Source organism: Pogona vitticeps, chromosome 2, assembly GCF_051106095.1.
Source record: "Pogona vitticeps strain Pit_001003342236 chromosome 2, PviZW2.1, whole genome shotgun sequence".
Lineage (NCBI taxonomy): Eukaryota > Metazoa > Chordata > Lepidosauria > Squamata > Agamidae > Pogona > Pogona vitticeps.
In genome coordinates, this window is record NC_135784.1 from 158,847,597 (window position 1) to 158,861,501 (window position 13,905).

At 46.9% G+C, this 13,905-nt stretch overlaps 1 protein-coding gene across 1 annotated transcript; it reads left to right on the plus strand.

Annotated features, from left to right (window-relative positions):
- Positions 1–5,172: 5,172 nt before the first annotated feature.
- LOC110073656 (tubulin alpha-1B chain) lies at positions 5,173–13,137 on the plus strand. Its single transcript, XM_020783088.3, has 4 exons — positions 5,173–5,404; positions 8,652–8,874; positions 8,971–9,119; positions 11,939–13,137. The coding sequence occupies exons 1-4, from the start codon at positions 5,402–5,404 to the stop codon at positions 12,917–12,919; spliced, it is 1,356 nt and encodes a 451-aa protein (XP_020638747.1). The 5' UTR covers positions 5,173–5,401; the 3' UTR covers positions 12,920–13,137.
- Positions 13,138–13,905: the final 768 nt, after the last annotated feature.

Sequence of the window (13,905 nt, forward strand, 5' to 3'; positions counted from 1 at the left end):
GTAAAAATTATTGATGGATAGTGTAGGGATTTGTACATATAGGAAAATAGACTTCCCCCTCTAGCATTCATGTAATGTGTCCTTCCATTCTCTGATATATGTTCTACTCCACTACCACCTTAAACTCACTTACAACTAAACACAGCCCTTGATTATTTTTGTTCAAATTATTACTAAATCAGGAAGACCCTACTTGACTACAGTGACACATGCCTTAGTTACATCCTGGTTGGATGACTACAATATGCTTTATGTGGGGCAGCTATTGGAAAGTGCTCAAAAGTTCAGCAGGTCGAAAATGCTGCAATCATGCTGGGGACTGGTTACACACAACTCTCTGTTACAGTACGTAGGTCCACTGGCTGCCAATCTGTTTCCAGGCACAATTTGAAGTGCTGGTTTTCACCTATAAAGCCCTAAATGGTTTAGGTCCAAGTTATCTCAACAACCATATCTCCCTTCATGAGCCTGCCTGAGTGTGAAGATCATCAGAGGAGGCCTTTCTCTCGGTTGCACAACCCTCACAGGTGTGCTTGGTTGGGGACACAGGAGAGGGCCTTCTCCGCGGCTGTTCCCAGACCTTGGAACTCCCTCCCACAGGAGGCCAGGCTGGTTCCATCTTTGCTGTCCTTCAGAAAGCAGATGAAGACTTTTCTCTTCAGCCAGGCTTTTACTTAGTGACCGTCTGTCTAGGAGACAATAAATGGTTTATATTTTGTTCCTCCAAAATTTGCTTTTAATTATGCCTTTACCTAACATTTTAATATGTTATGAATAATTCTTTACATTTGAATAATTTACTGTTTTTAGCTTTTAATATTGTGTTTTTAATTATGTATACCACATTGGGTCCTTTTTAAGGAGAACAGCAGGATAAATATATGAAATCTCACCCCTGCCATTAACTCAATAGGTGGCCTTAGACAAATCCATTACTCTTCCACGTTCTCATCCCCAGTCCCTGCCTGTCTCTTTAATATGACTAATAATGAAACAGAGACTTTACAGGATTATTGTAAGAACTGCAGTTAGGTCATGTCTGCGAGCTAATTTGTATAACTGAAAGCACTATTCAAGTGTTAGAAACACTTTGTTTTCAAAGGAAAAAAGGGGAAAGATTTGGCCAAATTAAATTATTAAATATTTGCAAAGATAAGCATTTGAAGCATCTAAATTCCAAATACAACTACGTACAGTATTTAACATATAGGGGAAAATCTTCCAGTTTTTGAGGATAATGAAAAAAATGACAACAAAGAACACAAAAAAATATTCCGATGGAAAGTGTACTTTTACCATACCCTGCTACCAGACAGGTTCTCACAAACCTTCAACAGTTAAGTTATACAGTAGTGCCTCTACTGAATGTCCTTTGATATCCTGCCAATGGTGAAAATCGTACAGTGGTGATCATACTATGAATAAAAGGTGAACATGCCAAAAATGTTCATACCAGATTGTTAGGAAAGGCTGAAGGGGAAAATGGTACTTTCACCCATTCCAAAGCATGTCAGTCCACTAAGGTTACAAATTAGATGTTCGGCATCAAAATGATGACACTCTGCAAGGCAGGGAGATCAACTGATGGGGAAGCCAAAATCAGCAGCAGGCACAGTCTGCTAATTATGGTTTCGTCACTTTCCCCTTCCCTTACAATCCCATTTAATATCTGCTTGGAAAAGTATCTCAAATTGGTTCAGAGATTTTTCAGTAGATTATTTGATCCTTTTCCTTTTAATATACTGTTACATTTTATCCTTCTTCTCTTAGGCGTCGTTCAGTCTCAAGAGACTATGGTAACGTGCTCTGTATGGAGGACTTTGAACAGCATCTAGTGTGGCTGAGAAGGCCAATTCGAGAGTGACAATCCCTTCCACACTGAAGACAAATACAATCTGTCCCCTGTCCAGCTCCCTGATTTTGCTGGTTTCAGGACTGCCTCTTTGCCTCGGCCTGCTGGACAAGGGTCTCTTCAAATTGGGAGAGTCTGTGATGCACCGCCTGCCGCCCGGCTGAATACTCAGACGTCAGGGTTTCCCATCTGTTGAGGTCCATTCCTAAGGCCTTCAGATCCCACTTGCAGATATCCTTGTATCACAGCTGTGGTCTCCCTCTGAGGTGATTTCCCTGCACTAATTCTCCATACAGGAGATCTTTTGGAATCTGACCATCAGCCATTCTCACGACTTGCCCAAGCCAATGTAGATGTTGCTGTTTCAGTAATGTATACATGCTAAAAATTCCAGCTCATTCTAGGACTATATTTGGAATGTTGTCTTGCCAAGTGATACCAAAAATGCGTCGGAGAGAATGCATATAGAATGGGTTCAGCTTCCTCTCCTGCCTACATTTTATATGTATTTTTCTTTCAGTTGTGCAAGGCTTTTAATATGAACATTAACACAATTCTTCTGTATATTACAATGCCTTCACACAAATAAATAGTACACTTTCACACCCTTTGGAACCTAATCCTCTTCTGGACCAGGGAAGAATCACTTCCTTTACTATCCTTTCTAGCCACCCCATTTCCTCACACTGGTGTTGCTGTGGCGGTGGCTGTTGTGTGCTATCAGGCCACATCCAACCTACGGGGACTCCTTAACAGGGTTTTCAAGGTATATGACATATTTAAGGCATTGTTTTACTAGTGCCACAATCTAGGGAATGTCTATGGGTAAGCAAAAACTTGAACCCAGGTCTCCCAACCTTACCCATGTACATCACAGTGGCTCCTTTACAAGGTGAGAAAGGGCAGGCTGATCAGACTGAGGCTAGCCCTGAATTTGAGAGGAGTAGTGCCGCCCTTAATGAATGCACCAGCCTTTCCAGAAAAGGTAGCACTTTCTCCGTCCTTAGGATTCACGCCCCATAAGGCAAAAGAGGAGTTGCAGCGTGCACCGAAGCGCAAGCAAAATTGAGAGTAGTATGCAGGTTGGGACAGGAATTGGAAGAGTACCTAATCCTATGGTTCCTCCCTTTCTGCCTGGGGTTTGCCTAAGACCAGGGAAACTGAGTCATTGCTTTCTCCCTTTTTAGATCTAGCAGAGTTACAAGCATACGAGAATATAAAATCCAGCGGGGGCTGAGCTCGGTATTTCCTTTCTCCACCCTCCGGCCCGATATTCGCCTCCACGCCAGAAAGGTGACACGAGGCTGCCAAAGGCCACTGTTAGGATCAGTCTGCTCAAAAACAAGTGTCTGCGCAACAGGGGCTGTCACGTGGAACGCAGGATGGAGGAGGAGAGACCAGAGGCTTAAAATGGAAGCTCATCACATACGGTGCGCCACGGCAAAGCCGTAGTAAACGAAAGGCTATGGCGGCTGGGGGGAAAAAGGCTTTCAGGAAGCGGAAGAGAAAAGCGCCCCGCTTCTGCAGCGACAGAGCACGCCGTGCACCAGGGCGGATGGGCCACGCCACGTGGATGCCCCCGAGGCCGCCCCTGCCCCCGCTTTTCGGCGCTCCAGCAGGCACGACGTCGCGTCTGTCCTGAAACCGAGGGCGCGGAAGGTGGCGTCCCGCACCGGCGCCATTGCCGCCGCCTTCCCTCTCCGGCGCCGCTTCGGAGGAATGGAAAACGGCCCTAATACCGTTCGACTCAATGAAGTCGTCTCGACTTCCAGGCACGTTTCTGATTATTCAGGTCCGCCCACCGCCTCCAGCCTTATAAAGGGGAAGCGTGGAGGCCCCTGCTCGGCAGGATCCGGCGTGAATGCCTTTGCTTCCGATGCCGCCCGTCCCCTTCTGGTTCCGCCCCCGGGCCAGCGCTCGTCTCCGCGATCTGCAGACTGCGGCGCTGGCTCAGAGGCGCCGCTGCTGTTGCCGCAGTTTTCCTCTGCAGAATGGACCTGCAGTTCCATTGCGCGGCCTCGCTTCGCCGCCGCCGCCGCCGCCCGCCCCCCCCCCACACTGCAGCGCTTTCCTCTACGTATTATGTGTATGGCATCCGGGACATTCCTCGCGCCTGCAACTCCGGAGTTGGCTCCATGCTCTCCCCAACGCTGGAGCCTTCGAAATCCTTTCCGCCACGATGACCACGCGGTTTTCGTCTTTTTTTTTTTTAATAGGATCATCTATATACCCAGGAAAGGCCGAGGCTGGGTCTTTCTGGATATGTTTGGTTTAGACGAGGGAGGATTTGAAATGCAACGGCGTCGCCAAAACCATCTCCCTCCCATTGCATGCCTGTTTCCTCAATCACCCCCCACCCCACCCCCCAAATTAAGATACACGGGGGATGGAGGGGGCCCACAAGCTGAAGGTGAATCTCATCCCCAAAGCATGTGAACTATTCGAACATGAAGTATGGGGAGAGGCCCGCGCAGCTGTCGGCCACTTGTCTTCTGCACCCACCCACCTACCCAGTTCTAGCAGGACTCAAAGGAGAAGCATTGTGTTGTAAAATGGCCCAAACGATTCCTTTCGCGACGTGTCATTAAATGTTTTAAAGAGGGCGGCGATGGACTGGTGGGTTTTGAAGTGTATGAGACCCGCGCAGAAGCATCCAAGAAAGGGGTAAAAACGGGAATGGTTTGCTTAAGGCAGGGTAGAATGCAATTCCATTATTAGCTGCGGGTTTCAAAAGAGAGTGCTGTGCACGTTTTGAGTGTCTGTATCTCTGCAACTCTTGAGGTCAAAAGTATACTATGTATATCTGCCCTCGTCTCTGAAGCAGAATAGATACAGTGTGTCCAAATAGGCAATTGCCTTCCTAAGATCGGAATAAGTGTGACAGGCGTGTTCTTCGTAGTACAGTACTGTATATGGCTTTGCAGAGAGCTTTCTTTTTTAAAATTTGCGTGAGCTCTTCAAAAGCAACGCCTACATCTTTCTTGACTGCGAAGTTAGACTTGCCCCTTTGCGATAAAGGCGACTGTTGTCCGTATAGGAAAACCGTTTCGATTCTTTAAAAAACAGTGCTACAGTGTCGCCTGGAAATCTAACGGAATTCAGCGGAGTGTTACGAATAAGTCTTTCCTCTAAAAAAGGATTTGTCCCGCTGTTTTCTCATTAGAGAAGACTGGCTCATTCAATTCACCACGATCCTTCCCGAACACACGCCTGCCTTTCTCCCACGAAAAACGCCTCTTGTTTCTTGTAGCAAAAAGGGGGTCATTGGTCTTAGCCAATCATCGATTGTGAGCTCACAGATGGACGTGTCGGGCTGCCCAATGGCAACCGCGCAATAAATTCATTATCCTAAATGCATGTAAAGCCAGCTTCCCCCACCCAGCTCCTAAGAGGGAGATGGGATATAAAAGCAGCGGGGCGGCCCCTTCCTTTCTCCATTCTGTTACTTACATCGACTCTTAGCTTGTCGGGAGAAGTAACGTCAGAGGTTTCATATTTTTCCCCCTTTCTTTCCTTCTCCGTTTCCTGCAATCCTCTCTCGTCAGCATCATGGTGAGTGGGATCAGGTGAAGCCGGAGAGAGACGGGCAGTTCTAGTTCGCCTGTGCAGGGGGAGCTCAGCGTGTGGGTGAGGGTCGGTAGGCAGTGATGGTGGTGGTGATGATGATGATGATGATGGTCTCTCTGGCCACTGGAACGGTGGATTAGGGGAACGGTATAGGATGGGGAAAGGAAGAAGGAGAAAAGAGGGGCCAACGTGGAGTCTGGATGGAATGCCATAGAGGCTAAAAGAGGCCACCACGAAGATGGCGGGCTTTCAGGCGGAGGCGGGAAGGATGCCAGGAAGGGGGGGGGGGCGGCGGAAAGATTTGGGTAGTTAAAAGAAAAAAGGGGGTAGCTTTTAGGAATAGGTGAAGCGAGATTATGTGATGTGTTTTTGAGGGAACCTGGAATCCCAGGAGAGTAAGTGGAAGGAACCTTTCTAGAGGGGCACGAAGCAGAGAGAAGGTTGCATTCATTTAAAGTGCTTGAAATGGGATGGCGGGAAACGAGGGCAGCCTAGTTTTCAGGGGATGTGAGGTCGCAGGGCTTCCTCGGAACAGGCGAGTTAGGGCTGAGGCAGAGATTCGGCCAGAAGCTTCTGGAAGGTAGGGAAGAGCTGAGATGTGTGGTGCGGTTTTTTTTGGGGGGGGGTGTTGCACGTTTGGCAGAAGACGAATGAGACGAACGGAGCGCTGGTAGTGGTGGTCGTTGTAAGAGGGCTGAGGTGCAAATGGCTGCCACTGGTTTTATGTTTCGCCCACTCTTTCGCTCCTCTTTCTCTTTATCCTAAACAACATCCCTGTGAGGCAGGAGAGGCTTAGCGGGGTTGCACGGCCCAAGGTCAACCCCCATCCACCCCCACCTCCGTGAGCCTCATGACTTGAAGCGGGGATTTTTGTCCCTGAGTCACCTCCGCCCTAATCCAGCACTTGAACCACTAAACCGCCCAGGCCATGCCAGGTTTGCAAGAGGCGCGGGGGAAGGAATGAGTGGTGGCGGCGAGAATGACTCTGAGCCCGGGAATGGGAGTCGGGTGGGGGGGGGGAGGGCAGGAGGTGCGTGGAGTCACCCGGGCTCCTCCCCCCTCCATGCCGGCCGTTACACTTTTCCCGCGCAAGAGGTGGGGAGGGGTGGGGTGGGGGTGGCCTCTGCCTTCTGTGCCTCGGCGCCGTGAGCGAGCGAGCGAGCGGGTGCGCGCCTTGGAGCCCTGCTTCCGCTGCAGTCTGGGCCGGAGGGCTGCGGGTATTCGGCTCTGTGCTGTGGGAGGGAGGGAGGGAGGGAGGGAGTCCTCAGTTGCAGATCCTCCCCCTTCCCAGCCCCGACTTGGTTCCGTCCTCTCCCTTGGCTCAAAGAATGCAAGGTTAAGCCTGCTAATCGCCTTTTCCGGGCCCATTGCTACCCCGCCCGGGACTCTGTCTGGAAGCTTTTGCCAACGCCGCCTGCTTCGGAAGCTGTCCGGCCGCTCCGTTGCAAAGCAGCGATGGTTTCTGAATGGAGCGTTGGCCCATCGGGGGGAGGAGGAGGAGGAGGGCAGGGTAGCCGGTGGAAGGGAGGCCAAAAATCGGGAGCAGACGGGGCAACGTAATGCTGATTTTTATCTGCCCTACACAGCTCCTTTGCTGCGGGGAAATACCGGCAATGTCTAGCAGTTGCAGAATAGTCTGTTAGTTCAGTAGGCTGCTTCTTGGTTCCAGTTAGCTTTCTTGCAGATGAAAATCAGGGCCTTTGCAACCTAAATGGGAGGACAGGGTTCCGCTTGCTTAATGGGCTGCCATCCACTGTATAAAGCCCAATCTTGCTATACCAGACATCTCTTCCTATACCATGACCTCAGAACAGAATATGCAGACTCAAAAATAAAATTGGATACCTTGTTTTTGTCAATACATGGGAATTGGAAAGGCAGAATGGAGCCATAAGCTGGTGGCTGAAGCACATGTCTCTCTCCTCACCTTGACTGTCCAGTGAGTGGTACAAAAAGAGGCTCCTTTGTGTTTCTAAAATCTTCTCAGTCCCAACCAGCTGATGAGAAGTTGGTAGAAGTTTGGGACCAACCCAGGTCTTGCAGCTCTCAACTCGAAGTTGCTGAACAACTGTTTTATTCAAGCTGCTTACAGGGTGCTGTGCAACTTGCTCACTCTGCTTGGCTTAGTTCCCCAAATGTTTGGAAAACTCAGCAGCTGATGACATCTTAGCGCCATCTGTTCAGGGGAAGATGTTTAACAAGGAACGTGTTGAAGCAGGTGGCAGTTCTGTGGGATGGATGTGGCGTTTGTGGGTGATGATGAGCACAAGTAGACTGGGAGGAGGGAGGGGCCTTGCAATAATAGCTCTGGCAACAGACTGCAAACAGATGTCCCACAGAGAGAGAGAGAATCCATGCTCTTACAGGGAACTGCCATCCACTCAGACCTCTTCCTCTCCCCCCCCCCTTGTTCTCTGTGCAGACGTGGGAGGGAGAGACAGCTTGCATCCGCTTTGCCACGTGAGTCAGCTGATGCATTTGCAAGTGGTGTGACTGCGGATAGGCCATTCAGGGGGCTGAGCAGACAGAACACACTTGTTGCTTTGTCCTCAGTAGCTAATTCCCCCCCTTTTTTTTAAATGACCACAGAATTTCCCTCTGTGATCAAGTCTTACACTATGCTGGAACTTCATTGATGCTTGCAAATAACAGCTAATGTTAATGTGTTATTTTCCAGCAAGTGGAGAATCACAAAGTCAAATCTTAATTGTTCCTCACTAGCAGTCTAAATTAGGATACAGCCCTTTGTCTGTTGCTTATATATTTAAAATGGTTGTATTGAAAGTTGCTTTTTTTGACCCAGTGCTTTCTTCACAGACATTTAATGATGCATTTCAATACAGTGAAATATTTGAAATTTGTTCCCAAGGAGAAAATATACCTGCCATTTAATCTGACCAAAAGTGCATTTAGTCCAGTTTACCTACTGTGGCCAAGGGAAGCCTACAATGAGACATGAGGGTAATAGTCTTCCCCTGTTGACAAGTTGGATTTTCTGTCTGGGCGTTGATCTTTTGACATCAGGCAAGCTAAGTGTATAGGGATGCATAGTAAGCTAAAGTAGGAGAGTAAATAAATAGGCGTCAGATATCTACTGCCAAATTTGCAGCTGAGATCCTCTGACTTATTTCTTTGACACATTTTGTTAGTACAGTTTCAGAGCTACATGTAACTTAAGTCAACAATTCTTACATTGATTGACTGTTTCTACCTCTCCCTCTTCCCAATGCAGCGTGAGTGCATCTCCATCCACGTTGGCCAAGCCGGTGTCCAGATTGGCAATGCCTGCTGGGAGCTGTACTGTCTTGAACATGGTATCCAACCCGATGGGCAGATGCCCAGTGACAAGACCATCGGGGGAGGCGATGACTCCTTCAACACCTTCTTCAGTGAGACGGGAGCCGGCAAGCACGTCCCCAGGGCTGTCTTTGTGGATCTAGAACCAACAGTCATTGGTGAGCAAACACGTGCCTTCAAATAGCTTTTAATGCATCTCTACTTCTACACACAAAAGGAACTGAATTGTCTTTAACATTTCGACTCTTTCACAGATGAAGTGCGCACTGGAACCTACCGCCAGCTCTTCCATCCTGAACAACTCATCACTGGCAAGGAAGATGCTGCAAACAACTATGCCAGGGGCCACTACACCATTGGCAAAGAGATCATTGATTTGGTCCTTGACAGGATCAGGAAGCTGGTAAATAATTTGTGGGTCTGAGTATCTGGGGTGAATTGGGTTAGAGAAGGTGTATTTAAACCAAATCTGCCAAGTTAGTTTTCTGAAAATTAAAGCCCTACTGTGCAAAAGTGCAGGTGGTGATTTGATGAGATGCAAGGGGAGGTCAAGTATGAAACTAGTAAATCAAGAGGAAATGAGTAATTAAATACAAATGGATTCACTATACACTGGAAAAGTGCTAGGAATTTTTTGACATGACCTGTTAGATCGTTGTATGGGTATACTGTGTACTGTATATACTTACAATGACAATAAATTATATTATAGATAATGGGCTACCATGGGGTGTTTATAAGGTAAGGTACACTAGCCAGAATGAAATGTTGTAGTAACAGTAGAGGCAGGTCAGTGCGTGGTAACTATTTCTATCAGGCTCTGTGAAGCACAAAGAAAAACTTGAGTTTCAGTTATTTTAAGAATGAAACCAGTAGATGAGCGATAAAGAAGGATGTCACACATGAGCTGAGAACATGCAGCATTTGGCAGTGTTATTAAAAATTCACACTAGATACTCACAGTGAAAATCGCACTGTTTCCAGTGTTCCTCGCACCATCTTTCATGTTTGTGGCTTGCTCACTTCCATCTGTTGTTCCTTTTTTTTTTAAGCTTTTGGTTTCTCAGACCTGTTGAGTCTCCCATTCTGCTTTTCTTGTCCTGTCTACTCTTGCTTGAGGCCACCTCTCCAGCCTTTGTTCTTTCATGCACACATATTATTCATTTTCTTACTTCCATCCACTATCTATTCCCTAATAGCCTTGCATGAATGCTGGAAGCAAGCTAAAAGAGAACATGGGCATCCAAAGCCCAGTTCAGAACACAAAAGATAGAATTATCTTTTCCACTGTTCTCTATCCCCTTTGGAAGAGGGAGCATTTTTGTACCCTTTGTATTGAGGTCTGGCTCTTCCTTCATATGTAAGTGTCAGGGCTGTCCCGTTATGCTAGAATTTCCCCTTCTCTGTGCAATTAGATGAACTTGATTTTAGCAACTTGTGCAGGATCTCTGAGTTTAAGATTCAGAACAAAGAGGGAGTTGTGATGGTATCCTGCCTACCACTTAGGTCAAGATTGGGCAGCTGTCCTTCTTTCATTCTTTTGCTATTTGCCCTGATCCTTTGGTACAAAGTTTAAGGACCTAGTAGGGGACAGGGCAGGGTGATTCTTCTGTCGAGACTACGTCTCTAGATTTATTTTTGTTTTCCTAGCCTATTCCAGCTAAAGGACATGGTATTATGTATTCATAACAAGGACTCTTCTAATTTTATTTGCCAGGTAACACATGGTATATGGCGATGGTTAAAGGTTGAAAGAAAAAGCATTTGCAGAATATTCTAGTAATATGTGGTTCATAAATAATCAGTGTACTTTTCTGTTGTCTTGACTAGAAAGCTTATACGTGTTCCTAACATGGCTGTCACAATGTACCATGGGACCTATGGGGATCACAAAGAAAGGCATTCTTAACTGGGGATTTCAGTTTCTGTTTCTATCAGTAAAATCGCAATCAAATAACCCAGTAAAATAGCCAAGTATAGAGGAGTAGTGCATTCTGTTAATTAGGCAAAAAGATCCAAGGTAGGGTTGTGGGAAGGATGCTGTTGTGTAAAATGCCTGTGGGTCAAACCGTTCCAGCTATAGTTTAAACAAATTTACATTTATCTATTGAGAAATGTGCAAAGCATTGCATTGCAAGTTCAAACAATTTAAATAAACAGTAAAATTTATTCTAGCTGCACTTACCCGAATATTGGCAAGTCACTTCTCTTTTTTGCCAGGAACAAAGCAAAATATATGTGTGCTTATATATATTGTCCATTCCACTTAAAGCAATCTTTGGGCGGTTTACAGTTTAATTATGCAGGCCACATATCTCACCCTCACTGTCCCCAGAAAGCTGGGTACTCAATTTACCAACTTCAGAGGAATGGAAGTCTGAGTGAACCTCACACCCAGAATTGAATCCGGGTTGTGAGCAGAGTTTTGGCTGCAGTGTTGCAATTAACCACTGCGCCACAAGGAATAGTGGGAAATTGAGTTTTTCTGCCTTCCTAGTAGCTGGCCGTGATTTAGGTTTTCAGCAGAAGACCTTTTGCAATGGTCTTGATTGAGCATTCATGTAACTATGCCATGTGAAAATTGACTTAGTAACCTAATTTGCATCGAGTGGTAAATCCTGAGAATAGAGGACAGGAGAAAGGAATAAGCTTTCACTTTTCTGTTTCTAGTTTTGAAACGGATGAGGAACTGGTGGGGATTATGATGGTGGTACATGGGCTTCTGTGCCTCCCTGAAGCCTTTGCACCAGTGTCACCTCTTGCATAACTAGGGGGGGGGGGGAGAGACAGTCTGTTTTCACCCTGACAGAATGAATCCTTTCAAGCAACAGTGAAGAGCATATTATCATGTCATCTTGTCCGGTGTTTCTGAGGCAGAGAACAAGGTTGGGGTAGGATCCTACTCTTTGGGAGGTGGAAGAGTAGTAGTGGTGATGACAAACTTTTGACAAGATCAGACAAAACTTCTTAACCTCCTGGTTACCCAACTTGATAAATAGAAGAAAAAATCAATTAGTTTATGCAGGGGCCATTTCCTGTAGTGTGTACCCTTAATTTAAGTGCTTTGATCAGCTAACTAATGATCAGCTTATTTATCATTTCATTTTGCTAAATGCCTATCTTATTGGTTAACCAGGATAGGAAACCATGGATCTAGAACACTCAGAATCTTTAAAACAAAACAAAACCAAGCAGTAAGGGTCTATTACTTTTTTCCAACAGGCCGACCAGTGCACAGGTCTCCAGGGCTTTCTGGTCTTCCACAGCTTTGGAGGTGGCACCGGCTCTGGTTTTACTTCCTTGCTGATGGAGCGCCTCTCCGTTGACTATGGCAAGAAGTCCAAGCTGGAGTTCTCCATCTACCCAGCCCCCCAAGTCTCCACCGCGGTAGTCGAGCCCTACAACTCCATCCTGACCACCCACACCACTCTGGAGCACTCCGACTGCGCCTTCATGGTAGACAACGAGGCCATCTATGACATCTGCCGCAGGAACCTTGACATTGAGCGCCCCACCTACACCAACCTCAACCGCCTGATCAGCCAGATCGTGTCCTCCATTACAGCCTCCCTGCGATTTGATGGTGCCCTGAATGTAGATCTGACAGAGTTCCAGACCAACTTGGTGCCCTATCCCCGTATCCATTTCCCTCTGGCTACTTACGCCCCCGTCATCTCGGCTGAGAAAGCTTACCATGAACAGCTTTCTGTCGCTGAGATCACCAACGCTTGCTTTGAGCCGGCCAACCAGATGGTGAAATGTGACCCTCGCCACGGTAAATACATGGCCTGCTGCCTGTTGTACCGTGGGGATGTCGTTCCCAAAGATGTCAATGCTGCTATTGCCACCATCAAGACCAAGCGTAGCATCCAGTTTGTGGACTGGTGCCCCACTGGTTTCAAGGTTGGCATCAACTACCAACCCCCCACGGTGGTCCCCGGAGGCGACCTGGCCAAAGTGCAGCGTGCCGTGTGTATGCTGAGCAACACCACCGCCATTGCAGAGGCCTGGGCGCGCCTGGACCACAAGTTTGACCTGATGTATGCCAAGCGTGCCTTTGTCCACTGGTACGTCGGGGAAGGGATGGAGGAGGGCGAGTTCTCCGAGGCTCGGGAAGACATGGCTGCCCTGGAGAAGGATTATGAGGAAGTGGGTGTGGATTCTATTGAAGGAGAGGGTGAAGAGGAAGGAGAGGAATACTAAACCTGCTCCCTTACATCTCTCAGCTGCATGGCTCATCTCCATGTTTTTTTCAGCTTGCCACACTTAGCTTGCTTGTTAACTGGGGAAGTGTTACTATGAGGGAGTGCAGCAGTCTTCATTAGGATGTCTTGCCCTTCTGCTCTGTGATCATGTCAGTTTTCCATGTCTTTGTAAACGTATCATGTCTGTGAAATAAAAGGCTTTAGAAACATCATGAATATGTGCCACTGGAACCATTATTTTAACATTCAAGATTGCTCTGCAGCATGCTTGGACCAGAGTCATTAGAGGTCCTAGCTCTTGCCTAGTTCTTGCTGCTCTGTGTGATTCAGATGCTGCTTTCCTGATGTCTTAAGAAACAAAGGAAACTCACCTGATGTTATGCTATTAATATGTGAAATAGCTTACTTCAATAGCTTAGCTTGCACAGCTTATTTCTTCAGATTGCCATGTAGATTTGCACTCCTCGACTAAAAGTGGGTAAGGAAGTGTTGCATTTACTCCGTGGCCCCTGCTTCTTTCACCAAACGGAGCTCACGAAGGTATTCCAACACTCCCTTTAGCATGCTGCCGCCAGTTGATCTCTCTATCCACCTATTTTTCCTATGAAAGACTGAGGTCCATTCAGTACTGAACTTTTAAACAGAAACAGGTTTATTGATTATAAGTTGTTTTAAGAATACTGTACGTAGTTCTTAAGCACATTCTTAAAGTTACACAGAACTTCAGTATTTTACTTTAACGTCTTCCCTCTTAATACAGGTCACACTCTGACTAATCACTCCTTAAGCACTCTGCCTCAAACCCAAACTATCTTCTCTCTTCTCTGTCTTTGAGTGAACTCTCTCAGACTCTGACTCACCCCCTCCCTTCTAGTTTCTCTGGCTCCATCTCCCAACAGCTCTCATTGGTACATGCAAATAATCTTCTACCTTAGCCAAAGCAGGGTGGTTGCCTCAGCAGAAATGCTTGTGAAACAATAGTAA

Bases quoted from the DNA above. Each gene is read 5' to 3' on its own strand.
- LOC110073656 (XM_020783088.3), top strand. The intron at 8,875-8,970 runs GTGAGCAAACAC...ACTCTTTCACAG, and splicing joins TCTAGAACCAACAGTCATTG to ATGAAGTGCGCACTGGAACC. The intron at 9,120-11,938 runs GTAAATAATTTG...TTTTTCCAACAG, and splicing joins TTGACAGGATCAGGAAGCTG to GCCGACCAGTGCACAGGTCT.